Raw genomic sequence first — 27,509 nt, forward strand, 5'->3', positions numbered from 1 at the left:
ACAGACTTAAGCGGTCAGCAACTGGGGACAAATGCGGTCTAGATGTGGGTGCTGGGATGAATGTAAAAAGTCTTAGTTTTAAAAGTAGTTATGCTGGGCGGTGGTGACTCACTCCTTCAGTCCCAGCACTCAGGAAGCAGAGGCCGGGGGATCTCAGTGAGTTTGAGGCTAGCCAGGGCTACCTAGTTAGATGCTGTCTCAAAAGCAGCAACAACAACATCATTTCTAATAGAAAAGCCATGCCACAAAATACATCCTTTCTAATAAAGAAGCCAAATCACAGATTTCATCTTGTTATGTGCACGTGTGTGCATGTGTTGACAAAATCCACAGCTCTTATCTTTTTTTTCCCTTCTTCTGAGACAGGGTTTCTCTGTGGCTTTGGAGCCTGTCCTGGAACTCGCTCTGTAGACCAGGCTGGCCTTGAACTCACAGAGATTCGCCTGCCTCTGCCTCCCAAGCGCCACCACCGCCCAGCTGTGCAGCTATTATCTTAAAGGGAATAAGAGGAAGTTTATTCTGGAGCCATTTTGAGCCACGGCTCAGGAACACAGATTTGGGTCACCCAAATTCCATCTTCTGTCAGTGTTCTGAGTCACGTGGGACAGCTGAAGAAAGAGGGTCACTCCAAGATGAATTTAGGCCTTACAGTCAGCAGGGAGGGACAGCCTAGGTGAACTGTACCACAGACAGCCCTGCAGGAGCGAAGTTACTGATTGCTACACAAAAGTCGCTTTCTGGGTAAAACATTCCTCGTGCCAAAGCCCTGATCTAATCTCTGTGTTTCATGAAGGAAAGCATCACATGTCTGCCACTGTAGTCCTGGTTGTGTGCTGCGTGCAGCACCCAATAACGGCAGACGCTCCAGGTGTGCCAGGACCCTCTGTGTCCAGGGTCATGCAGAGGCCGTAGAGCCCCTTCAGACAAACAGCCCTGCAGATGACAGAACACAACCACTCTTTTCTACTGCGACTTCTTCAAGGTCTAAACGCCTCCAACAAGCAGCTTTTTTGTTCTGCTGTTTGCCCTAGAATACAGCGACTCTGCTCGGTTTTCACCACAGCCTTCCAGCATGGGTGCAGTTTCACGAAGTTTTGTAGTTTTACAGAACAGAGAAAGTCATAAATCGAGGCAAGTTAAGAATACATTGACAAGTACATCAGAGAGGCAGATACGGCAAGGTGGAGGCTGCTTTCCTATAGGCCCGAGATGTTCTCCAATGATGTTCTTAGCTTTCGGATTGGTAGAAGCTAGTTGTGTACTTTTTTTTTTTTTTTTTTTTTTTAAGATTTATTTATTATGTATACAACATTTCACCCGCATGCCAGAAGAGGGCACCAGATCTCCTCACAGATGGTTGTGAGCCACCATGTGGTTGCTGGGAATTGAACTCAGGACCTCTGGAAGAGCAGTCAGTGCTCTTAACCACTGAGCCATCTCTCCAGCCCCGCTAGTTGTGTACTTCTATCAATTTTAGAGTCTGTAGATTCTGAAAGTTCTCTCTATTGTCGTAAGATGTTAGCTCCAACGCAGGGAGGAGGAGGGCCAGAACCAGCCAGGATAAGGCCAGCAGCCCTGGGCTCGCAGCATTCCAGTCTCGCCACTACTGAAGTTCTAACCAGCCAGGTCCTTTTCAGGAGCTGCCGTTCAGAGGTGTGCGCCCGCATGTCGAGGTCAGAGTACAGCTTTGAGGGTCATCCTCAGGAAGGCAGCCCGCAGCCTCGCATGGTTCTGAAGCTCACCTTTCCCATCAGACTAGACAGTAAAGCCTCTTGTCTCCACCTCCTATTGCTGGCCACCACATCTGGCATGGTTCGGGGATCAAACTCAGATCCTTAGGTTGCAAGGCAAACACTTTACTGACTGTGCCATGGGTCCAGGACCACCCCTGCACCCTGTCCCTTACTCTCTGGTTGCACTGGTACTTCCTATGTAACTCAAGCAGGGTGTTAACTCATGGAAGGCCTCCTGCCTCAGCCCCATGAGTGCAGGGTTTGGTTATAAGTCACATTCAACGTGTATGCCTATACTAGGGAGCAAATTTAGGGCCTTGCTAGTCATGCACTGAGCTATTTTCCCAGTCCTTTTAAATATTTTACGTTTTATTTTCAGAGAGTGTCTAAAGATGTCCAGGTTGATTTTGAACTCGTTCTGTAGCTCAGACAGGCCTTGAACCTGTCTGGTTAAAATAAGATTTTATTATAGGATTTAGTGCTGACGGGGGTGTAGGAAGGAGAGCCAAATAACAAATTTCTAAAGGGCTTTTTAAAATTACATCTGACTTGTAAAATATGTGCATCAAAAGGATTTGGGACTTATTGACAATGTCAGTCCATAAAAAAGCTCTTAATCGGGACACCGAATCTGAGGCTACTCCGTTCAGAGGCTGCGCGGAGTCCTCCCGGACGCCAGAGGCGCAAGCGGCCGCGGTTCCCGGCGGAGCAGGTGTCCTAGCGGTCTTTCTTGGGGGCGTGACTCAGGGCCCCGGCGCGCCTGCGTGGTGCGGCGCCTGGGCGGGGCCTGGGCTTGTCTGCCAAGAGGGGAGGAAGGAGCAGGCTGTGTGCGGTGTGAGGGGCGGGACCGGGCGGGCTGCGGAGGGTAGGCACGCGGAGGCCGGGCCGTGCGTGCGGGCCGGGGTGTCGTGGAGCTGCTGCTGCTGCTGCTGAGCAGCGCGGGGCGGGCGGGCGGCTCCGAAGACATCGTGGTCGGCTGCGGGGGCTTCGTGAAGTCGGACGTGGATATCAACTACTCGCTCATCGAGGTGAGCCGCGCCGCGCGTGGCCGGGGGCGGGCTGTGCGACCTCGGGCCAGGCTCTCTGCGGCTCCGTACCCTTCCCTAGCAGCGCCGAGGGCCGGTCGGAGGGCGGAGAGGGCCTACTAGACCCTGGCTCCCCCAGACCGAGACTCCTGAACTCAGATCTGCCCAACCCATATTGCAGAACCTGGAAACCACACGTGTCACTCTCCATACTGCAAACCCCGAGGTTCGTACCCATGGTCTCTCCATCTTTCCTGGGGTGCCTTTAAAGAGATCGATCCCCATCGCTAAGTTCGGACGTGGAGCAGTATAGCTACCTCTGGGGCTGTGAAGCCGCCGCTCTGTCCCCACTACTCCTTTGCTTTTCCAAGTGCAGAGTTTCCAGCCACCCTGCATAGTCGCTGCAATTCCGCTAGAGACTTGTGAAGCAGTTTCTGCCTGAGTCGAAAGTTCCGTGAAATGATTATCAGCCCAGTGGGATTCTGACCTAGAAAGCCCCCGAGAAGAAGGGGGATGGGCAAGAGTAGACTCGAGGGACTGGAGAGAGATCTGGGTCTGGTTTTCCCAAGGAGGCTGGTAGCCAGAGAAGGGGGTGGGGCAGGAGGTAGACAGGGGCCCAGTAGGAGAAATGTGGGGTGCCAAAGAGAAGGGTATCCGAGGCCCCTTTGAGCTGCTCCAGTGCTGGCAGTGGCCTCCTTTAGCATGTCCCTTAGGACTGGGGGAAAAGGTGAGGAGAAGGCGTCCCCACCCTGATTTCCTTTGCCCTTTCTCCAAACCCCAGTCTGTACATGTAAGACGGCGTTAGACGAGATAGAACCTAGAAGCGTGGTTTCCTAAGGCAGAGAATCAGCTGTTATCTTCCAGACTTTCTGTGTGGTTGGCTGACTTATATTTTATTTTATAGTTTTTTTGAGACAAGGTTCTTATGTAGCCCAAGCTGGCCTCAAGCTCAGTATACCCAAGACTGGCTTTGAACTCTGAACTCTCTTTTCTTCAAAGGACTGGATAGCAGGGGTATGCTCTGGGTCCTTCTACACAGGACTCCTGGGAATTGCTGGGGACATGTTACTAGGTACAAGTGCCACCTCCTGGTTTTGCAGCATTGGGTGTAAGAAACTGCCTTGGAAGGGCTTTTCAACTTAAGCTTCCTCCAGCTTTGGGAGGAGGGAGAGGGCAGTTGGGTGCTCTCACCCCATGCACTAACAGGGATTGAGAGAGCAGAAAGTGGATTTTGTGGTCCATTGTGAACTGTGTTTCTCGAGCCCTAGGGTTCCTTGTCCACATGTCTGGAGCAACCGATCCTTTTTTAATCGCTGCTTACAACATCAGACATTTCTTGTATTTAATCCCCACTTAGAGATATGTTGCCCTTTTCTGATGTGTACTTTACAGAAGATGTACTATATGGGCCAGAGAGTGAAGTGTGGCAGCCATACTTTTGATTTTGAATGAACAGGCTTCCTAACTACATAGCAAGCCAGAGTTAAAACATAACTAGAAACCGGCAGATGCACAGACAACAGTGCATCCATCATTAAACAGAGCGCTCAGCATCCAGCAGAAATTGACTGAGGAAGTCACCCGGAGTCCTCAGTGTAGTGAAAGAACATTACACCATGTTAGAGATGACGCCATCAAATCAGGTGCTTACAGCGTCCATCAGAAACGGACTGGGGAAGTTGAGGCACCAGCTGGAGTCCTGTTTGAGCTTTCTCTCCATGTCTGAGTTTCCCACAGCCCAATCTGTGGCTTCTCCAGGCACTTTTCTATCACGGATGGACAGTAGTGACATGTGTTGGGAATGGCTCACCCTCCAGCGGTGCTGCTCTCTTCCCTCCCTGCCACAGTGATGGGGCCAGTCCTTGGAAGACACTTTTAGACAGACATGTTTAGGTCTGAAATGGAGACAGGGCAACACTGCTCCAGAGCCAGCTTCTCAGTGAGTTCAAACTGCATGTGACAGTTTGCCCATACAGTGTATTTTATAACATGTCAGTAATCTAGGTAATCAGTCTTCCCTCCTCCTTCCCTTTCTCTTTTGAGACTTGCCCAGGCAGTCTGGAGCTTCCGATCCTCCTGCCCTCGCCTCTCAGATGCTGGGCCTGCAGGGGCTGTGCAATCATACCTGGCTGCCATTTCAGCCTTCTTCCCTCTGTTTCTGCTCAAGGTGCCTTCTGAGGTTCATGCACTGAAGGCTTGTCTCAGGGGGGAATCTCAGTGCAGAGGATGTCTGTCCTTCAGCAGTAGCCTGTGCAGCTAAAAAGAAGAATCACAGGGGCTGGAGAGATGGCTCGGTGGTTAGAAGTACTTGCTGGTCTTGCAGAAGACCAGGGTCAGTTTTCAGCATTCACACCATGGTCTGCAACTATCTGTGACTCCAGTCCCAGGGGATCCGACACCCTCTCAGGCCTCTGGGTATCGGGTACCCACAGACATCTATGCAAAATACTCATGCATAAAAATAAATACATCTTTAAAAAATTATAGGTTCTAGTGGTTTAACAGTCAGAATTCACATCAAAACTGGGTTCTTGGACTTGGGGTGGAAGCTTCAGTCAGCATGAGACCTGAGTTCCATCCCCAGAACCCTCGTGATTTAAAAAAAAAAAAAAGTCAGCCTAGCCTGCTTGGTGAGTTCCAGGCCTTTGAGAAACCCTGCCTGAACAACAAGGTGGGTAGTTCCTAAAGAGTGGCAGCTGAAGTTATCTTTTGGCTTGCACACACACACACACACACACACACACACACACACACACTCACACACACTCCCCACTCTGTTTCTCCTGATAAGCAGCCGTCGTCAGTCGCAGGACATGACTTGAGTAGAGCAGCAGCTGGTGACTCCCCTGGGTGCTGCCTCCTGGTCCTCCAGGCCAGTGCATATGCAGTGCATGCATCTGAATTTCTTTATGCTCTGGAACAAATTTGTTTTTACCCTTGACTGAATAACTGGACTCCACAGTCAGTAAGTCATTGTCTGGGCTGTGTGGATCCTGCCTGTGAGCACTACGGGTCATGCCCTACTTCACACTGCCCCTTCCAAGTGCGCACTGGGCCTGACTGCTTCTATGTTTCCTAGGACTCCACTGAATCATGCCTGTATTTTTGCTACAGAATATTGTTTTTTTTAAAAAAGTGTGTTTATATGTATCTATATGTGGTTATGTGCACATGAGCTCAGTGCCCTTAGAGGACGGAGACGGGCATTGGATCCTAGAGCTGGGGATGAACTCTGCAAGAGCTGCAAGTGCTCTTAATTGCTGAGCAGTTCTCCAGCCTCAACATTCATATTTTAGAGGTCAGGCTGATGTCATCTGACCCAAATGTGTTTTTACAGATTGGGACACAGGTTCAGAGTCATTGAGCCATGCAGGCCGGCTGAGGGATTTGCCTCTAACCCTCTGGTGCTTCTCTGCCTGATGGTGCCCAGTGGCTTTCCTTCAGAGAGTGTTAAATAGAACACTCTTCTTCTTGAGTGTGTACCCCGTGCCTGCTGCTTGCCACAATTGTGAGTAAGCGCGGGTATCCTGAAGCAAGGTGTCTCTGTTTTTACTGTGAGGAAGCTTGGCCTCTGGAGGTGCCATGACTTTGTTAAGGACACCCAGTGTAGGGAGACCCTGATATGGCTTTGCACCTTGCAGCTTAGAGGTTTGGGTCCACAGAGGTTTAGGGTGCAGCAGTTGTAGCCACGCCTTAAGGAGGGGGAATGCATTGGATGTCTCTCACATCAGTCTTTGTCCTGGTGGTGGCAGTGGAGGGCTTTAAGCGAATCCTCCTCTAAGCATCTAGAATCATTTGGGACGCTAATAGTTCAGCCCCCAGTGCTTACCCTAGACCGTCTTGTTAAAGCCTTGGGGGCAGCCCAGGAATCTGCCTCCTGACTTGCCTTTCTGTCTGAACTGCAGTGCTGGAGTAGAACTGAGGGCCAGGCAATCATGGATTTAAACACATTATTGTGTGTGTCCATGCGTACTGTGTGTGAGGTCAAAGGATGACCTTGTGGAATTGGGTCCCTCCGTCAGCCTTGATGTGGGGTCCTGGACTTGATCAGGTGTCCAGGCTTGTGCAGTAGGTGCCTTCGCCTGTTGAGTTCCTGCTGGCCTGGGAACCTGGGTTTTCACAAGTGCCTTGCTAATATAGTCTTAAACTCGGAAATTTACACAAACAAAAGTTACTACAGCTACTTAAGCAAACTTTTCAGCATTGAAAAACAAGACTTTGGGGATAGGCTGAAAAGAAACATAAATAGCATTATTTTGGGGTGCCCTGTCTTCTTTCCCTCTGTCCCCAAAGCTGTTGTAGCAGCTAGCTCAGCTAACACTGGCCGACAAGACTGCATGCAGGCATCACATGCTAACTGGTTCTCTAAGACACTTGGTCTTTAGTTTTCTTTCCTTGCTTTCCAGATAAAGTTGTACACCAAGCATGGAACTTTGAAATACCAGACAGACTGTGCTCCTAACAACGGCTACTTTATGATCCCCTTGTATGATAAGGTAAGAGGCGGAGGGACTTCAGTCTTCACCCAGTGACTCTTATCAAAGGAAATAATCAATTAGCATTCCCAAATGACTGCTGACGGGAGCTGGCCTCCCCGCGTGCAGACACTTGTAATGAGCAGTGGGATGCAGATTTCCCACAGCTGAGTGCATACAGTGGGGCACATGTGGCAATATCTCCTGGCATTCTAGCCCCCACAGCCTCACGGGATGCTGCAGGCACCTTAGCGGCGGGAGGAGGGAGGGATCAGCTCTCAGGGCTGCCGTTCATTCCAGCTGTCACTCGCCAGGATTGACACGCTCAGACTGCATAGCTGTGCTCAGGTGTTCACCTTTAAGAAATACTTGTTTATGTTGTATGTAGGGTGGGAGTGGGCACTGGCTTGCCTGCACGGTGTGTGTCAGGCAGCACTCTCCTGCTACCTTGTTGTGGGTCTCTGGACCTGAACGCAGGTCATCGGGCTGGCACAGCGAGCCCTTTATGCACTGTATTAACTGGCCAGCGCACAGATGGGCTTCCACATGGCACTCTCCCTGCTGCTAGGTGGGAATTTCTGGGTGTCTAGCTTGGGCCTGGAAAGGAGTCCAACTGGCACCCTCAAGAAGACCCAGGCGTAGGATTTTATTTCGGATGGGGTTGTTTGGGGTAAAGTAATCCCATTGCCCCCCATCTGTCCTGGGCCTTCAGGTCTCCTGCCTTCACCTTTCATGGTTTTCCTTGTAGGGAGATTTCATTCTGAAGATTGAGCCTCCGCTGGGCTGGAGTTTTGGTAAGTGAGCTGAGTGACAGAGCACTTTGCTGGGGCCCACACTGCGCTGTCATTTTCTTAAAAGAGCATCCTTCGTGGTCTGTGCCTCTTTCTGGGAAAGCTGCCGTGGCAGCTTCAGTTCATTACACAGTCTAGACACGGACTGGGTTCTTCTTTCTGTCGGAGGCCGGAGCTGTTTCTGTTTTGGGTCTCGCTGTGCAGCCTGAGCTAGCCTCAGACTAGGTGTCTTCCTGCGTCAACCTCCTGCAGTTGAGGTTACAGATGTGTGCTACTGTGTCTCGCTTCCCTCCCCCCATAAGGGAGTGTTTAAATGTTGTAAAATTTGCCCACTGCAGAATCCAGATGTACATGGACTGGGGATGATGGCTCTTTGGAGGGAGACTTGTCTTCAGGCAGTGGAGGATCCCGAGGGATTCCTTACCTTAACAAAAGGCCACCTGTAACTCATTTTCCCAGAGAAACCCTATTTCAGTAAAGTTGAGGCATCCCAGGACACTGGAGGGGGCCAGCCAGCCAGACCATGGAGCAGAGGTCACTTTCATGGCCTCGGAGGCTTGTTTCTGCTCCCTCCAGTCTAGGCTTCTTATTGAACTGTTCTCTCAGATTTGGGCACTGAATGTAGCGGAGTCACTCAGATTTTCTTCTCTCTCTCTCTCTCTCTCTCTCTCTCTGTAGACCAGGCTGGCTGTGAACTCAGAGAACCATCTGCCCCTGCCTCCCGAGTGCTGGGATTAAAGGTGTGCCAACTCTTCTCTTTTTTAATGGAGGGAATTTTTGCAGAGTACACACCTGCCTAGTTTCCAGATAACACAATAGAATTCATGCTGCAGTATTCACTGACCTGTAGCACTTACAGGTGACCCTGTCCTCACCTTCTAGAATGGCAGGTGCTCTGTTTCTTTCTGTGTTAAGGATTGTACCCAGGGGTCTTGTGTATGTGGTATCTCTAGCCCTTGTGACAGCTTTGCTGTGTGTGTGTGTTCTCATTTCGCTACGGGGTGAGACAGCTGTACAGACTGGCCTTGAACTCTTTGTTGCCCAGGCAGGCCCTTGATCCTGTAATCCTTTTGCTTCAGCCTCCAAATAGCTGGGATTAGAGTCTGAGCCACCACACTCCATTTAGGTCATTTTGTTTTGAACTTGAGCAAAATGAAATAATACAGTCTGCTTTTTGTGTCTGGTTTCTTCTAGCCTTGTTTATGATACTTTATTGTGTGTGGCTCTAGGTCATGTCCTCTGCTGTGTAGAATTCCTTTGTGTGTGTAAGTTAGGGTTTCTGCTCTTGTGCTAAAACACCCTGACCAAAGGCAGCCTGGGGAGCACAGTGTTTATTTCAGCTCACATTCTCAGGTCAGCACCAATGCTGAGGAAGCTGAGGCAGGAACTAAGCAGAGGTCATGGAGGAAATCTACAAAATAGCTTGTCCTCCATAGTGGGCTGAGCCTCCCACATTAATCAAGAAAATGCTCCATAGACCATCCTGATGGAGGCATTTTCTCAAGATTCTCTCTTCCCAGGTTTGTCTAGGTTTCTGTCAAGTTGATCAAAACCAACCAGGTGTCCAGATGTTGACATCAGGCGTCTTCTTCAATCACTTCTCCCCACTGAGCCTGGAGCTCACTGATTTGGCTAGCGGACTGGCCAGTGAGCCCTAGGAACCCTGTGTCTGCCTCCTCAGCGCTGGGCACAGATGTGTACTTCTGTGCTGGGGACCAGACCTGGGTCTGACTGAGCCATCTCCCCAGCCCTTTCCTTGTATTTTAAAAGCTCAACTTTCTACTGTGAACCTTCTGGTTTTCTAAAGAAAATGCATCGTGTTGATATTAAAGGATCAGATGGTTGCCTTCAACAGCCACATTTGTGAGGGATTGGAAGCTGGGCGGTGTGACGATTAGTAGTCAGACTGAGTCAGCCTGCTCTGCTCATGTCCTCCTGTGGGCTCCTGTTGCCATGGAGCTGATGGTCCTCTTTAGGTGGGGAGCCAGCGTGTGAGATTGGAGTTGTGTCACTCACTCTGTGGAAAGATCCTTTAACCTTTTCATGACTCAGTTTACTTCTTGGTAAATTCTTGTGTCCTTTGAAGAATGCTCTGGGCGTGGTTCCTGGTCCAGAGTGAGTCCTTTGGCACTGGAGACTGTCCAGGTGGTGAAGTGCTTCCTGTGTAAGCCCAAAGCCAAGCGTGGTGGCGTGCGTCTGCAACCGTAGAGCTGGAGCTAGGGACAAGAGGATCCCTGGGCTGCATGCTGCCTTTTGTCTCTTGTCGCTACCTCTCCTTTCTTGATTTTTCCCCAGAACCAACCAGTGTGGAGCTGCACGTGGATGGTGTGAGCGACATCTGCACGAAGGGCGGGGACATCAACTTTGTGTTCACTGGCTTCTCTGTGAATGGAGAGGTTTGGCTCCAGGCTCTGTCTGCTCTTCTCTACATTGCTCTGTTGTGTGCCACCTCCTGTCACCCTTACAGAAGTGGGGCTCTTGCGCTCTTAAGTCACCCACAGTGAGCTCCAGGGGTCTGTGCTTTGTGGTAACCTGGGGTCTGCTTGATTGTGGGGCATGGCCTGTGGTGGGGTGCAGAAAGGGAAGGGCACATGCCCAGGACCTGAGTCGTTGCGCTTGCTGTGTGAGAGCGAGGTGCACTTCCTCCGGAGAAGCTCCTTCCACCCCTTCTCTCGGAGCTGCTCTGGGGAGCTGCTGGCGCCCTGGGCAGTGAGTGCTGCTTCGTGTGTGTGTGTGTGTGTGTGTGTGTGTGTGTGTGTGTGTGTCTGCTCCCAGCTCCATAATCAGTGGAGCCCTCGTTCTTCCTCCCGCCGACCCCCAAGTAGAGATGAGGGCTCTGCTGGCGAGGGTCCAGTGTGTAGACCTAGAAGTGCTCTTTTGTGCTGGAAGTGAGGCCCTCAAATGTCTCCTGTGGGTTTCTTACTGCAAGAGGGGATCTTGGGTATTTTTCTTTCTTAGAGATTTATAAAATAATGATACATTTTTAAAAAGATTTTTAATTATGTGTGGATATGTATATTTGAATGTGGGTGTCCTTGGAGGCCAGAGGCATTGGATCACCCTAGACCTGGAGTTAAAACAGTTCCAAACTGCCTGATGTGGGTGCTGGGAACTTAACTCCAGGCCCCTGCAAGAGCATTGCTCACTGTTAAGCAACCACTGAGCAGCCTGCAGCCCCACTGTGGTACACATGCTGTCTTACATTCAGTGTTGCAGCATTTTACTGTCCTTGTCCCCTCTTCACCAGTCCTGACTACATCCTCCTCAGAGAGGCCCTTGACACAAAGAAAAATGTTTTAGGTGCCACTTTGTGCGCAGGAGCATGAAACAGGGGCCTTGGCTCCTTGGCTGGCTGAGCTGCCCATTGGGTCCTGACATCCTCCTTCTCACAGGTCCTCAGCAAAGGGCAGCCCCGGGGGCCTGCAGGAGTTCAGGTGTCCCTGAGAAGCACAGGCACTGACGCGAAGATCCAGTGCACAGTCACGCAGCCTGGCAGAAAGTGAGTGGCGTCCTGGAGTCTAGTGTGGTTGCTTGGGTTGAGGGGGTGGGTGGGCTCAGACCCTGATTTGGCTCTTAAGCAAGTTCATGCTTTTGGAAGCCACATTCCCTGAAGTGGGAGTCATCTGACCCACTGTGCAGGTGGTGATTAATTACCAGCCACTGTCTGTAAAGGCTGTGCCCCAGCCTGGGTTTGAATGGGCTCCTCCGTTTGCTCTTTGGCTTGGGACAGCCACTTTACCCTCCTGCTTTGCTTTTCTAATTTACAGATGAAGGTAAAGAGAGGTTCCTGGGAAGACGAGTGTGATTGTTTCAGATTGGCCAGGTGGTGCTAATGAGCGTGTGCTGACCACAGACTAACACAGTTAGGGTTCAGAGACAGCGTTTTATCATTTACATGGAAACCATTTTGTAGTTGGATCTGGTGGCTGCTTAGTTAACCTGGCGGAATGAAACGTAAAGAGCTGTTTACTGCGCTGTGCAGTAGGGGAGCATGGCTGTAGCTGTGAGCAGATGTGCTGGATTAACACCAGAGTAATCGGAGCTGATACTTATGCAAACGTTTAGAGCATTGCTACTTCAGCCTGCAAACCCAACCAACGTGGTAACTGCAGCTAATAGTCAGCTTCTAGTGTGTTATCCAACGTCAAAGTCGCCATCGATCGGCTGTCCCTGATCAGTGCCTGGTCTTGGTCTGGAGTAGCACCTAGCTGTGCTTCCTCCTGGCCTAGCCTAGACTGAGTGTCCTTCAGCCAAGTTCTTGGGACCAGAAGGGCCTTGGTTTTCCAGAATTTGGAATGTTTTTCATACATACAATGTGTTAGTTTCTCAGTGCTAATAATCACAGCTGACAGGAGGGAGGCTCTATCTGACTCATGGTTTCAGACCATGGGCATTTAGCTTTCATGTTTCTGGGCCCCCTGCCCCAGTGACACACTTCCTGCACCGAGGCCCCACCCCCTACCTAGTGACACTCCTATAGTGACAACTTCTTCTCTGAGGCCTGTCCCTCTGTGTTCCCCACCACCTCCCAATGGTTCATCCTGTCCCGAATCCATCAACAGCTGCTCTGTTGGTTAGGCAAACCCTCTAACCCTGTACTGGGAACCGAGACTGCAGCACACGTGCCTTCAGGGACATGTGAACATGGACTTCATTTCGTCTGTGCGTGTCTTAAGCATGCAGGCTGAAGTTCCCATCCAGAATTTTAAATAATTACTACACTACACAATTCAGTGGTATAGAATTTTCTACTTTTGTGGTATAGTATTGGTACTCAAAAAGTTCTGGATCTTGGATTTCTGATGTTCAAACGAAGGATGCCCCAGCTGTAGTTTGTTGCAGACCTGACCAGGAGGTGTCTTAAGCTCCTTTGCCCTGAACTGTCTTAAGCAGTGCTCAGAGAGCATGTCGGGACCTGGGGAGTAGAAAGGCTAAATTAACAGTGCCAGAAAACAGTGGCCTCTTCAGTTTTATTGTAGCAAAGTAGTTCTCAAGCCCTGTCCGGACGGCGGCGTTTCATAGACCACGGGAGAGTGCAATTACTGCCTGTAGTAAGTTCCTTGTGGCAAAATTAGCTTCTGATTGGCAGGTGCCTTGTTCAGATGGAGCCTGGTATGGCTCTGGCTGTAGCCTTTGCAGTCCCGTCTCAACTGGCTGTGGCCTTAGCTCATCTGGAGTCTCTAGAAGTCCACTTATTGGCCCATGGCTTCGTCACAGTTGTCTGCGAGAGAGGTCACTGACCTTGTTCAGAAGAGGGCATTGCATCCTCTGGACCTGGGGTCACCTGCACTCAGAACCAAACCTGGGTCCTCTGGAAGAGCAGCCAGTGCTCTTAGCCATGAGACAGCTCTCTGGCACCTACCTTGAATTTTCAGCTTTCCTGTCTCGGCCTCCTGAATACAGGAATTACAGGTGCATGTCACTATGCCTGGCTTTAGGGCCACTCTGTATTAGCTATCTGCCCCAGCCTGGGGCACAGATCCTCCATTCCCACTCCTTAGCTTTTAGCTATTTTTTCCCCTCCCCATTCCTGTTCATGTCAATCAAGCCTGCTGATTATTGTGAGCTTACGCCAGGACTCCTGGAGCCGCTGGGAATGTTGGCTCACTGTGTGCTAGCAGTGTGCAGAGTGGCTTTCCTTGCTTCCTGGCACACGGGGAGTGTTCAGTGAGTGAGTTTGGACAGAACTGGATTGAGTAGCTCTTGGAAGCCTACAGTAATTCCCGCATAGTCCCTGTCTAAAACCTGGGTTAAGTGATGTGCTATTCTGTTTTTCTCAGGTTTGCATTTTTTAAAGTTCTTCCTGGAGATTAGGAAATCCTTGCAACTCATCCGACCTGGGCTCTGAAGGAGGTAAGCTTTGTCCCGTGTCTGTGGGTGTGCTATTTGGAAGCAATTGTGGGGATGAGTTTGGGATATGAAATAAATCATAGTTTTCTCCAGAAACCTTGAAAGAACCAGTTGCTGAAGATGTAGGTGTTATGAGAGAAAACTCACCTGCCACAGTGGGTGCCTCTGCTTTTGGCTTCTTCTTTAGGTGACAGTTGTGACATTCTCTGCCATCCACTGTCACTGTATTGAGCTAAGTCAACACCAGAAATTCCCAGTGAAGTTTGTTCTTTTTCTGTCAAAAACAGAAATAGATAATATGCTAATATTCTAGAGGCCTATTGTCCACGTTCCCGGGGAGAGGGAGATCTCAAACAGCCTATGATTGTTCAGGGAGAATGGGTTGCGTGTCGTCCTATCTGAGTGTCAGTGTCTTGTGAGTGGCAGCGTCATGTCTGAGTGTCAGCAGCAGCAGTGAGCATGCAAGCCAGAGAAAACTTCTTGTTTCAAGGAAAGAAACAACAGTGATTTCCTTTTTGGTTGAAATTTTCAACTTTATTCTGCTTGGTATTTGAAAATTTAATCAGACATGACTGAGTAGTAGCAGTGTTCATTGAAAGAGTGTCTAAGCAAGGTGTGATAGCTTGTGCCTGTAATTCTAGTACCTGGGACACTGAAGCAGAAGGATCACAATGAGCTTTGTAGTCTGGGCTCCATCGTGAATTTTAGATCAGCCTTGGCTATAGAGTGAGACCTTAACTCAAAAAAACAACCAAAAAAAAAAAAAAAACCCCAAAGACTATCTAAAAGATTATAAGTGCTTGAAATGTCATATAAAGGCTGATTCTAACATATTATAGTAATTGAATGTTTTTGAATACAAATCAATAATAAAGCAAAGCATGGTATGATAAGTTTGGCTAACAGTTACTTGGCAGGGTCAGTGCTTCTGGCCCTGGTTCTGTTTTGTCAACATGGGGTGTTGGCTACCCTGAGGGAGCAGGGGCTCTGGCCCTGGCTTTGTCTCTGTCAGATTTTGGTTAGCAGGGGCATTGCACGTGTCTGGGGATTGCATTCTGTCCGTATGAAGCCGCTCTGCAACAGAAAGGGAAAACCAGCCTGCTCATTAAAACACAAATTGGAGGGGTCAGAGAGATGGCTCAGGGAAAAGGTACATGCTGCCAGGCCTAAAAGCCCGAGTTCAGTTCCTGGGACCCACATGGTGAAAGGAAAGATTCCTAGTTGCCCTCCAACTTCCCATGTGTGCTATGGCATGGCCCCACCCCCAACATATAAATATTTCTATTTTAAGAAGTGTGGGGTGATGGTGGCACACGCCTTTCATCCCAGTACACCAGAGGCGGAGGCAGGTGGATCTCTGTGAGTTCCAGGACAGCCAAGGTGCTTACAGAGAGATACCCTGTCTCAAAAAACAAAGAAGAAGTTGGACTGTGAGAGGGACGTGAAGGAAGGAAGGGTCCGTCAGTGTGGGGTCACCACCCACATGGGTGGGTGCCCCATCTCACACTTCCTTTCATCCACTTCGCAAGGAAAAGAAGAAATTGCAGGGCTCAGTGGGTAGTGCTCGCCATGCAGACCTGACAGCGTGAGTTTCGGTCTCAAAACCCACGTGAAAGATTGTCTGCAATCCCAGTGCTCCTTGGGGAGATGGGAGGAGAATCCCTTAGCTTCCGGGCCTCCCAGACTGGTGCACACAGCTGAAACCACAAGCAGCTCTGCCTCAAGCGAGGTGGAAGGAAGTCTGGGACTGCCATCTCAGGTTGTCCTCTGACCCCACATGCACTCCATGACATGCGCATCTGCAGTCAACACATGAACACACAGTGGCTGCGTTGTTTCCGGCAGCCAGCCCTCCTTGGCTGAAGGTTAAATATTCATTGCTTCAGCCAGTCTCAGATTCAACCAGCTATGGATTGGATATACGTAGGCATTTTTCTTATTTTTGATTCTCAAATGGTAAATACTGCTTGTTGTGTTGGATATGGAAACTAATGGAGGTGTAGTATTGGGGAGATGTGTATAGCCTCTGTACACGCAGTATGCTGTTATAAAAGGGAATAGGTACCTGAGGCTGTCTGAGTTTGGGATGCCCGTGTCTATAATTTTATTATGAATTCTGTGTTCATACTGCCTTTTTAGTTAAAAATTTAAACATGTCCTTGTGTTGCTGAGTGTTCTGGAAGGACTTATTATTATTTTTGTCTATTTCCTTTTAAGACTGTCACATTGTATCCCAGGGTGTCCTCAAATTCACAGTCTTCTTCCTACTCCTGTGTTGGGCTGTCAGGGTTTAGCACTGTTGAACTAAGAACTCCTCCTTCTTCTAGGCAAGTACCACGGTGAGGGTGACGAACTCCAATGCTCATGCAACCGATCCCCTCGTAGTGGCTGGCTATAACATGTCTGGCTCTGTCCGCAGTGACGGGGAGCCCATGAAAGGGGTGAACTTTCTTCTCTTTTCTTCTTTAGTAAACAAAGAGGTAAGCATAGATCGGGGGTGGGGAGTGGCAGGTTGGGGCTTGCTGTTGACCATACCAGTAGTGGTTGGTTTGTGACCTGGATGTTTAAGAACACCATATCTCCATGGACTGTCTGCACCGCGAGGCCGTGGAGCTGGGAGATGCTTGGGTTCTGGCCAGGCTCACACAGTGTCAGGTTGTTGCTCTGTGGCATCTTGGGTGTGTCACTTTTCTTCCTTGGCCAGTTTTCTTATTGTTGGGGAGATGCCTCACCAGTTTTCCTAAGAAGACTGCCCATTTTTAACTTCTGAGGCCGGGAGTAGAGATTTGTGTTCCATATGCCTGCTTAAATTAACCTCTTGTAAGAAACCCATGCGTTGACCTCTGGAAGCTGGCCTGGTCTTGTTTGTGGCTGTTGGGTAATCGGAACATGGGAATTTCTTCTTCTCTGACATAGGATGTCCTGGGCTGCAATGTGTCCCCGGTGTCTGGGTTCCAGCATCCAGATGAGAGCCTGGTTTATCTGTGCCATGCGGTCTCCAAAGAAGACGGCTCGTTTTCTTTCTATTCCTTGCCGAGTGGGGGCTGCACTGTGGTGAGTGAGTGGGTCTCTCTGTACAGGACACTGGTGGGAGACGGGCCCTGCCCTTTGGGCGTTGTGCGAGTCATCTTTCTGTATGATGACACCCCTGAGCTGAGCCACCCGAAAGGAGTAAAGGTTTATCTTGGATCATGGCTTCAGTTTCTGGCTGATTACCCTCTTGCTTTTGGCACTGAGGTGAGGCAGTAGGGTGTGGTTGAAGCCTGTGGTAGAGGAAATCTATTCAGTTCCTTCAGGCCCTGCTTCCTACAGGTGCTGCCACGTCCCAGCCCAGGAGCGGCCTTTTCACGTGGCAGCACGGCCCTCCTGCCGCCACATCCACAGTTATCCTGGGACACGTGTGGCACATGGACTGCGTGTTGGATGTGCCTGCTAGTGCATAGGATTTGCGGGCGTTTCAGATCCAAATCAGTAGTAGATATTGAATAGTCAAATAAATGGTGAGCCTGTGTCCATGAGCACTCAGCCAAGCAAGGATAGACTGAGTGTCCCTAAAGCTAAAATCCCATATCTAAAACACTCTAAAATCTGAGTACACTATTGAGTTTGCCATCAGCTTTTGTCTCTTTGTCTGTACCGTGTGTGTGGAATGCAGTGGATCTCAAGTTCAGACTTGGACCTGCCCACAGGATGTCTTATCATGCACTGCAGGCAGTCCTGCGTCTGAGCAGCTCAGTGGGGCACCCTGGGTCACAGCCCGAACTGGCACGAGACATGGAGCACAGGGCTCCACTAGACCAGCAGCTGGGATTCACATTCCTCTGGTTGTGTTGGCTGCTAGGCCCAGGCGAATACTGACTGTGGAATTGTGCGGTGCATTCTTCATGATCACCAGACCCCTCCTTCTAGGTGCCCTTCTACAGAGGAGAGAGGATCACCTTCGATGTGGCACCTTCCAGGCTTGACTTCACTGTGGAGCACGACAGCCTGAGACTCGAGGTGAAGCTGCGTCGTGCCCTGGAGGCAGGCGTTTGGGATCCTAGCTCTGGGCGCAGATGTTGCAAACTTGTCCACATCAGCATCCTGCCCAGGATGACTGTTGGAGGACGTGGACTCTGTGCCCTAGCCTGGTACACTAGATATCCCACCTCTCTTACACAGTGTCTTCATCTCGCAGAGCTAGCTGGAGTCTGGTCAGCGCTGCTCTTTCAGTGAGGTTGCCCACTGAGTGCCTGGCTTGTGCTTTGGGTTCTGTTCCGTATTGGCCATGCAGTGTGGGCTTAAGTGGCCAATGGTCTTTCTGGAAGTTGCATTTTGTGACGGGAAGAGCCAGTGCCTGTTTAGATAAGCAAGTTAGTCAGTGTGCTAGAGGAAGCACACACTGTCTGGACAGAAGAAGGGCTGTGCAGCTCAGGATGAGGACGCAGGGCTGCATGTGCCATCAAGAGTCCCCTCTGAAAGTGACACCAGGCTACCGACTAAAGGGGAGTTATCCCTAAAATGTGTGGTGAGTGCAAAGGTCTCAAGGCAGGAGTGCCCCTGAGGAGGCCAGGGGAGCTGTAGTGGAGGGGAGGACGGAGCTTGGAGAGTTGATGGTGTAGACCTTGGCTGGCCACTTCTCTCCAATGCTGCTGGGACTTGGGTATTGCTGAGGAGAGGTGATGAGGAAAGCTGGCCTGGGCAGTAACCATGTGAGCTCAGGAGAGCATGACCCTCAGAGGGGATGGTGAGATGTTCAGAAGACATGGTAAGTGTGTTTTCATTGTTCTTCTGTGTCTTTGCTTACAGACATGGAAGTGGTCCCTGCTGGCAGCTTGCAACACAGAGGAAGCGCCCTAAGGGGGGTACTTGGCAGTTGTGCTAGTGAAAAGTTATTCTCGGATTTTTTTATAATGCACTGAGAAGCAGCCCTCTAAAATAGCAGTCAAGGGAGCTGGCCCCGCCGTCTAAGGTTGCGTTAGGACACCTAAGTCCAGGAGGCCAGGAGGATGAACACGGAGCCTTATTGCCAGCATTGGCCTTGCAGGAAGGGTGTGACAGGTCCTTGGGCAAAGTACCAGACAGTGGTCAGATGCAGGCTTTAACCCGCAGTGTGTAGAGTTTCAAGTGAGGGCCTAAAATGTTCCATCAGGCCAGGGAAGCTTCCCCATTTCATCTGTGTGCTTCAAGCACCTGGCACGTAGTAAGCGTTGAAAATGTCTGTTGGATATGTGAGTTGATAAGTGGATAAATAGCCAGCTGAGCTCTTAATCTTTAGAAGATTATCCCTGAATCAAAAGGAAGCCATTTTCTTACTCCTCCTCTCCCCTCTGCACACTCTTCCTTTTTTGGTTTGAGACAGAACCACCATGATCCTCCTGATTAGCCAGTTGAGTACTGGGATCACAGGCAGGTGCCACCTGGGTGCCGAGTGCCACCGTGCCCTGTAGTTATACCTGGTGCTTGCAGTCCAAGGGTGTGTTGTCGTGCCAGGCTAAAGTTTTGCCTCTTTGCAGCTCTCTTTCAAATAATGCATACTTCGTAGCATGGAGCTGAGGCAGGACGGGCTCCACTGAGCCTAACCAGAGGGGGATGAGATGTAGGGAATCAGTCGGGCCTTTTAGATGCTGAGGAGTTTGAAGATAGAAAATTAGGTTGGTGATATCTCACCCAGATAGCTCACCTGAGAAATCAAAGGTGGGGGCTTAGAGCTCAGTGCTACCCAGGAGAGCCCAGTGTTGGTGCTTGGAGCAAACAGGGCACACACAGACAAGGCATGGGGCTGTGTGTTGAGAGACTTTGCAGAGGAAGTGTGGACTGAAGGAATCTGGCCTGGGATCTTAGGTGTGGGCTCTTGGACTTTGAAAGGGGAGGGTAGGTCATTGATCTTAGATAATATTGGTGGAGTAGGTTGGGGTTTCAGGTGATGCTGAAGGGACATGCTATGGGTGAAGGGAAGGGCTGTGGGTCACAAGTAATGTTGGGGGTGACAGGTTGGTGGTCTAGGGAGATGCTGGGGTTGGGGTCCCAGGAGATGCTAGGGGACAAGCTAGGGTCCCAGGGGACACCAGGGGACAGATAGGCAGGAGTTTCAAGAGATTCTGGGGGAGGGGTTGGGGTCCCAGGAGATTCTGGGGGACAGGCTGGGTCCCAGGAGATGCTGTGGGACAAGGTGGCTTGAGAGGCTGGAGACAGGTGGGATTCACCAAAGTGGGGACATGTGGATGGGGCTGCGGAGGGAGCAGGAGAGGGCAAAGCTGGGGAAACCCACAAGCCAGAGGCAGCACCCTGGCTTGGGGAGCGAGCCTGGCGGCTGTTTTTGTTCCACTCTGGTGACCGTTCACCATCTGAGAGGATAGATGCTGTGAGGGAGAGGGGCCTGGCTGGAACTAGAGCTGCAAGGGCCAACACGTGGAGCCGTGGTGCTGGCCAGGATGGGGTCTTGGTGACTTGGGCATGTGAACACCTATTCTTCACTTTGCAGCCCGTGTTCCATGTCATGGGCTTCTCTGTCACTGGGCGGGTCTTGAACGGACCTGAAGGAGAAGGTGTTCCAGAGGCTGTGGTCACCCTGAACAACCAGATTAAAGGTTAGTCACCCTGAACAACAGGTTAGAGGTGGGCAGGCATGGTGGTCCTGAGTGTGCTCAAAGGCTCCGCTTGAATCCTGGAACGATAGAGACACAAGGGACAGAATCTCCATGGGACACAAGCTTGGGCTTCTCTTTGATTCACGCGCTTTGGTTTCACAGTCAGAACAAAAGCTGACGGCTCCTTCCGCCTAGAGAACATAACGACAGGGTCGTACACCATCCATGCTTAGAAGGAGCATCTCTACTTTGAGATGGTCACCATCAAAATTGCACCCAACACTCCGCAGCTGGCAGACCTCATTGCTACTGGGTAAGTGTTCTGTCTGGTCAGGGTGACTACTGACCTTCCCTCCTCCAAAAGCAACTTGAGGAGGGAAGGGTTTATCTGGCTAACACTTCCACATCACAGTCCATCACTGAGTGAAGTCAGGTAGGGATCTGGAGGCAGGAACTGAAGCAGAGGCCATGGATGGCTGACATCTGGCTTGCTCAGCCTCCTTTTTTATATATGCAGACCACCTGCCTAAGAGTGGCACCGTCCTCAGTGAGCCGGGCTCTCCCACATCAGTTATCAGTCCAGAAAATGAACCACAGGCTTGCCTACCGGCCCATCTGGTGGGACCATTTTCTCAGCTGGGATTCCCTCTTCCCAAATGCTTCCAGCGTGTGTGAAGTGACATAAACTAGCCAACCCACGGCTGTGTGCAGTCTTGGGAGCGTCCCAGCTCCTCTCTTAGCAGTGGTGGAGAAGAAAATGAGCCTCGACCTGACTGTATTTCTGCCCAGGATTCCCCCAGTTCCAGTAGCTCTCGAGAGTCAGCTGGCTTTCTTTTGGAAAGATGAGAGCTGAGTCTTAATAACTGAAGACACTTGTGTGTTGGACATTAAGATTGATTTCTTTTGCTTTTAAGTTAAAATGGGTTTGTTAAAGTGGAAAAAGAAGGTGAAGGCGAATGTGCCTCCTGCCACACCTAACAACTTCAATCTGATCCCTGGGAGCCACGTGGTAGAAGAAGGGAATAGGCTTGTATAAGTTGTCCTTGACCTCCACATGTATACAAACACAATAATCATATTTCTACCTCTGTCTGTCTGTCTGTCTTAGAAAAATCTCTCTGAAGTGAGCACTTCCCTTGTCTGATCCCAGAGGGCTTTGTTGGCTTCTCTGATGGTGGTGGGTGTGGAGGTGTTCTTGGAGATGTTTCTGGTTGTTGGTAGAGTTAACCATGTAGTCACTGATTACATGCATATCAAGGACGGAATGGAAAGATATTTAGGGGTTTGCAGCCTAGAGAGGTGTTGCTGAGACAGGTGATGAGGGTTCAGGTTTGGTGCCACATGGCCACTAGGTGGCACATTCTCCTAGATGTTTTAATCTGTGTACATCCTGATGATTGACCTCCTAGGCTGGTCAGCTGGAAGTGGAATGCCACCAGCATTGCAGGGGCTGAGGAGCCTGAATAGCTGAGGTCACAGGAACTAAGAAAGTGAGTGTTAGGGACAAGGACAAGGTGGTTGCTGACACCAAAGCTAGGAGCCTAGTCACCAAGGAAGCATTGCGAACCTTCACCTTTGAAGGAAGTCAGTTACCCTTAGAAAATAATTCTTGGGTTCAAGTCCTGTTCCTCTCCCCTCTGCTTTTGTGTTGGAGCATCCATGCTAGATTTCACCTGCAAGCTCCGTGAATGCTCCTGTGCGGCTGCTTTTGGTGCGGCCCTGTGCCGGGCTGCACATGTGACAGGGAGCTGACCCCGAGTGGTAGGGATAGGTTGTCAGCGCCCAGCTCCCAAAGAGAGATGCTTCAATTTTGAATTGTGCCAGAAAGAGATTGGAGCGCTCTGAGAAGACATTGGGTAGATTGGGGTGGGGGTGGTAGCTCTGAGGCCTTAGGAGAACCAAGGGAAGAAGGTGCTGGGGTCCCAGGCAGGAAGGCAGCATGTTCAGAGGGGAGGGAACTGGGTGGAAGGGGCTGAACCAGTGAGGCCAGAGGCTGGTGATGGGAAGCCTTTGACCACGTTCCTGAGGTACAGGGACAGCCTTGCCCACGGAGACCATGGGGTCAGCAAGGGCATTACAGAGATGGACTCTCTGCCTGCTTGGTGGGTAGGAACTGCTGGGAAGTCAGTGTTGGCAGATGGTGCAGATAGGAGCCGGTGGCAATCATCTGGAGGAGATGGGGCTGGGGCGCCTTTGCCCTGGGCGCTGGCAGGAGAGGAGAGGAGAGGAGAAGCCGGCATCGCTGCAGAGTCAGTCGACATACTGCCAGGCCCCAGTTTATATCTAAACAACTGGTGTCTGTGTACATCTGATAATTAAGGTTACTTGTATTTGTTTTGTATGTGTGAGTGCGTCTACATGTATGTCTGTACACCATGTCCGTTCCATGCCCTTTGAAGGGCAGAAGAGGGCGTCAGATCCCCTGGAACTGGAGTTGCAAACAACTGTAAACTGCTGCGTGGGTGCGGGGAATCAAACCCAGGTCTGCAAGAGTAGCTAGTGCTCTTAGCTGCTGAGTCCTCTCCCCAGCCTCAATTTTATTTTTTTTTAAATCTTATTACACTTATTTATTTATTTATGAGTCAGTCATGTCGTGTCGTGCCCCCGCCCCTGTGTGTCCATATATGTGCCGAGGCACTCATGTGGAGACATGTCTCTCCACAGCATGGGTCTTGGGATTGAGCTCAGGTCGTCAGGCTTGGCCGCAAGTGCCTTTCTACTTACTGGACCTTCTTGCTGACCCAAGGTTTATTTTCCTTTTAAATTAAATTTTATTTTTGGTGTCTGTGTGTATGCACTTATGTAAATGGGTGTCGGGGGCCGAAGAGGGTCTCAGATCTGGAGCGGAATGAAAATGAGGACACGGCCGCTCCTAGGTGTGGGTAAGGAGAAGGTTTCTTGTAGATATGAGGGAAAGAACAGCCAGAGGTACCTGGAGGGGTCTGGACAGAGCATGGCGGTAGAATAGACCAGGCCACAAGTGGACAGAGAGCACAGTGGGGTAGGGGAGAGACTGAGAGTATGAGCAAAGAGTAGGAGGGGCCATGAGAGCACATGAGAAGGATGAGCTGGAGAAGCTGGGGAAGGGAACAAAGCTGGGGGTCACGGGTGAGAAGTGCTGAGAGGAGCCAGGACTCTGGAACTGCCTGGAGGAGCCTGTCTGGAGAGCCTGAGGCCAGCACCTACTTTGATACGTTACTAGGCACCTCAGCCATTTGTCCTGAATTTCTTTGGGCCCTAACAGGAGTTTCAGGGGGTTGTGGACCCCTGAGGTGGGTGCTGAGAATGCAGGTCCTGATTGTGTGCTCTTAACCACTGAGCATCTCCCCAGTTCTCATCTTTTTTCCTTCTTTTGTTTTCTTCCTGTTTTGAAACAGGGTTTCTCTGTGTAACTTTGGAGCCTGTTCTGGAATTCTCTCTGAAGACCTTGATCTCACAGAGATCTGCCTATCTTTGCCTCCCTAGTGCTGGGATTAAAGGTGTGCGCCACCAGTGCCCAATTAGTCCTGATCCTTTTTTTAAAAAAAACTGTTTGACAAGTTAAGAATGTAGAAACCACTGGGCATGGTGGTTTAATCCACCTTTAATCCCAGTACTGGGGAGGCAGAGGCAGGGAATCTCTGTGAGTTCCAGGACAGCCTGGTCTACAGAGTGAGTTCCAGGACAGCCAAGGCTACACAGAGAAACTCTGTCTCAAAATACCAAAAAAAAAAAAAAAAAAAAAAAAAAGAAAGAAAGAAAGAAAGAAAGAAAGAAAAAAGAATGTAGAAGCCTCTGTTGGATGACAGTCACCACAGAGGCAGGTGGGTGAGCCCTTCACTCGCTCCTGAATGGCACAGCTGTCTGCAACCATTCCTTGAGCCTGTCCCTGATTGTCCAGTTGGGTCAGACATCAGTTTCTCCAGCATTTTGTTTGGCCCATGATTGTCAGAAGCACAAAGTTCTTTAGTATCATTCTGTCCAAAGCAGCAGCTGACGTTTGCCTCCTGTGATGGCTAAGATGAGACTTGACCTTTAGTGAGTTGGCTGGCCTCCAGATGGTGTCCTAGCTGCACACCAGACATGGAATTGGGAAGCAATCCTCAGGCCCTGATGGGCGTTCTCGCTAGCCTTCTTGGGGAGCAGCTATACCTGCTGTGTGTTTCTTGAAGGGCCCCATTATTTGGAAGCTGGAAGCCAGGTCCTTCCCATCCATAGGGCTCTGTCTTTATGAGAGGCACTGGGGCTCGAGCTCCTGAGTTCAGTTTCAGCTTTGCATTTGTTCTTAGTTGGCATCTCACCACAAATGAGGACTGGTGGTTTCCTGGCCTGGGTAATGGTCCTTCTTTTTGTGAGCAGCTGACAGCTCTTCCTGTTTGAAGGTTGACCAAGTCATATCAGTAATCCAGTTATCTGAAATGTTTCTGTTACCTGCAGATTTCCTGCAAATGGCTACTGCGGAGGTGTTTCTGTTACCTGCAGATTTCCTGCAAATGGCTACTGCGGAGGTGGGGTAGGGACAGTATGTTACCCAGAGCACACAGCTCTGCCCTGGGCCCAGCTGCAGACTTCTGCAGGCGGGTCTCTAAAGTGAAAGTCACAAAGTCTGTCTGTTAGATAGTCTTGTGTTAGGATGCCGGGGGCCTGCCCCCTGCCTTAAGTCTTGCTGGAATGACCAGGTTTCTCGTTGTAGGTTCAGCATCTGTGGCCAGATATCCATCATCCGCTCCCCTGATACTGTCAAACAGATGAGTAAATACAAAGTGGTCCTGTCCTCTCAAGACAAGGATAAGGCTTTGGTCACCATGGAGACAGATGCTCATGGATCATTTTGCTTTAAAGCGAAACCAGGGACCTACAAAGTCCAGGTGCGTGTTTGTCTTACAATATCTGCGGGTTGGGAAGGTGACCGTCAGGAGGGTGCTTGCCCTGCAAGCATGAGGACCTTTGATCCATGGAGTCCATTAAAAGGCAGGTGTGCTGGCATTGGCTTGTCATTCCAGTGCTGGGGAGGCAGAGGCAGGCAGATCCCTGAGGCTCACTGGCTGGCCAGGCTTGCCTGCTAGGTAAGCCCCAGGCCAATGAGAGATTTCATCTCCAAAGAACAAGATAAGTGGTTTCTGAGAAAACAGTGTCCAAGGTGACATCCAGCCTCCACTCACTCTCACTGCCCCCACCCGAGCTCGAGGAAAAGCAAGGGCTTTCCAGAGTGTTATACGCCTTTCAGTTCGTCTCCTTCCTCCGTGTGAGGGCTGTGGTAGGCCGAGGCTGTCTTCTCTCCCTGGGTATGTGCAGGGCTGGCAGCAAACGTGTGCCCTCCTGTGCCATCCTTGTTTCTGGCTGCTCTAGGGCATCCATGAGGCCAAAGCAGGGCAAAACCAGTTCTTGCAGTTTTAGAATTTCATGGTGCCAGCTTCTGAGAGCCCAGACTAGAGGAACTACCCCACCCTGACTCCAGGACAACCACAGACCCCAGGGAGCTTGCCCATTCAGGCAGAGGAGCAGGGCAGCCCCTGTCTGGAGTATCCCCACAGTGGAGTCGGCCTGAGCACAACTGGGCTACTGGCAAGACAACCAGAGGTCTGCCCACCTGGGAAAGACCATGTTCCTGGAGCCCATAGGGCTGACCAGTCAAATCAGCTCTGCTCCCAGCTTTAGTGAGGGAGGCCTGGAAGTGTTTACTAAGCGTGGGTCTTCTGGAGTGGGTTCCTCCTTCTGGAGGGACAAGTGGAGATATTTGGTGGGTGCCCAGCTTATGTGAAGATGGCCACATCGACAGCTCCTGAGGCTCTGTCAGAAGCCCAGAGTTGGGCAGTTCTTTACTGGGAATACAACAGGGATGTGTGCCTCCTTCCCCATCCTTTTCTGAGCTTGGGAAAGGCACACAGGAAAGGAATCGAGTGTGATGGCACATGCCTGCAGTCCCAGCGCTGGGGAGTGGAAGCAGGAGTGTGAGTTTCAGGCTAGCCTGGACTGCAGAGTCTCTGTCTTAAAGTAACACAGAAGAAAATAAGCACATGGAAAAAGAAAAATGACCTAATTCTGTGGGTGCCTCTGGGGAGGCATCAGACAGTCTCTCTCTTTGAGAGTTGGTTTTACAACAGCCCAGGTTGACTTGGACTTGGGGTTTTCTTTCTGCCTCAGACTCCTGAGTGGGAGGTTAGAGACTGGTGCTGCCATGCCTGGCTTAGGTATTATACCACTAGTGTGTTACTATGAAAATATCACTTCCTACTGGGCATGCTGGTGCACGCCTTTAATCCCTGTGCTGGGGCCAGAGGCAGGCAGATCTCTGAGTTAAAGGCCAGCCTGGTCTACAGAGTGAGTTCCAGGACAGCCAGGGATACACAGAAACCCTGTCTCGTGGAACAAACAGAATTGTTATATTCGGTGTGATTACACATCTAGGCTCAATGTGAACCTTCACCCTTTAGTATCTGCTGATCCTGAGGCCCTACTAGCCTCACAGGCTGGGGAAAGCTGTTCTCTGAAGCTTCTAGCACAAGTTCTCAACCTCTGGGTCACAACCCCTGGGGGGGGGGGTCCTATATCAGAATCCTGCATGTCGGATGTTTATACTGCAGTGTGGTCCTATATCAGAATCCTCTGTGTCGGATGTTTATACTGCAGTGTGGTCCCATATCAGAATCCTCTGTGTCGGATGTTTATACTGCAGTGTGGTCCTATATCAGAATCCTGCATGTCGGATGTTTATACTGCAGTGTGGTCCGTTATCAGAATCCTGCATGTCGGATGTTTATACTGCAGTGTGGTCCCATATCAGAATCCTCTGTGTCGGATGTTTATACTGCAGTGTGGTCCTTTATCAGAATCCTGCATGTCGGATGTTTATACTGCAGTGTGGTCCCATATCAGAATCCTCTGTGTCGGATGTTTATACTGCAGTGTGGTCCCATATCAGAATCCTATGTGTCTGATGTTTATGCTGCAGTGTGGTCACAGCAGTAGCAGAATCCTGCATGTCTGATGTTTATGCTGCAGTGTGGCCACAGCAGTAGCAGAATCCTGCATGTCTGATGTTTATGCTGCAGTGTGGCCACAGCAGTAGCAGAATTGCAGCTGTGAA

General features: G+C 50.4%; 1 protein-coding gene across 3 annotated transcripts in view; it reads left to right on the forward strand.

Annotated features, from left to right (window-relative positions):
- The first annotated feature begins 7,185 nt into the window (after positions 1–7,185).
- The window catches only part of LOC130865213 (BOS complex subunit NOMO1-like), a 57,206-nt gene continuing 36,882 nt past the window's right edge, over positions 7,186–27,509 (forward strand). Inside the window, exons 1-7 of one of the 3 annotated variants that reach the window (XM_057756132.1) lie at positions 13,865–13,877; positions 16,294–16,354; positions 16,791–16,928; positions 17,784–17,873; positions 20,338–20,443; positions 20,606–20,756; positions 25,116–25,290. In XM_057756132.1, coding sequence (XP_057612115.1) covers positions 20,698–20,756; positions 25,116–25,290 — 234 coding nt within the window. In that variant the 5' untranslated portion in view covers positions 13,865–13,877; positions 16,294–16,354; positions 16,791–16,928; ... (1 more) ...; positions 20,338–20,443; positions 20,606–20,697. Of the gene's footprint in view, positions 7,255–7,981; positions 8,028–13,864; positions 13,878–16,100; positions 16,355–16,790; positions 16,929–17,783; positions 17,874–20,337; positions 20,444–20,605; positions 20,757–25,115; positions 25,291–27,509 lie in introns of those variants that run through there. The other 2 variants (XM_057756131.1, XM_057756133.1) reach the window with 2 other exon arrangements.

The sequence above is a fragment of the Chionomys nivalis genome, chromosome 23 (assembly GCF_950005125.1).
Source record: "Chionomys nivalis chromosome 23, mChiNiv1.1, whole genome shotgun sequence".
Lineage (NCBI taxonomy): Eukaryota > Metazoa > Chordata > Mammalia > Rodentia > Cricetidae > Chionomys > Chionomys nivalis.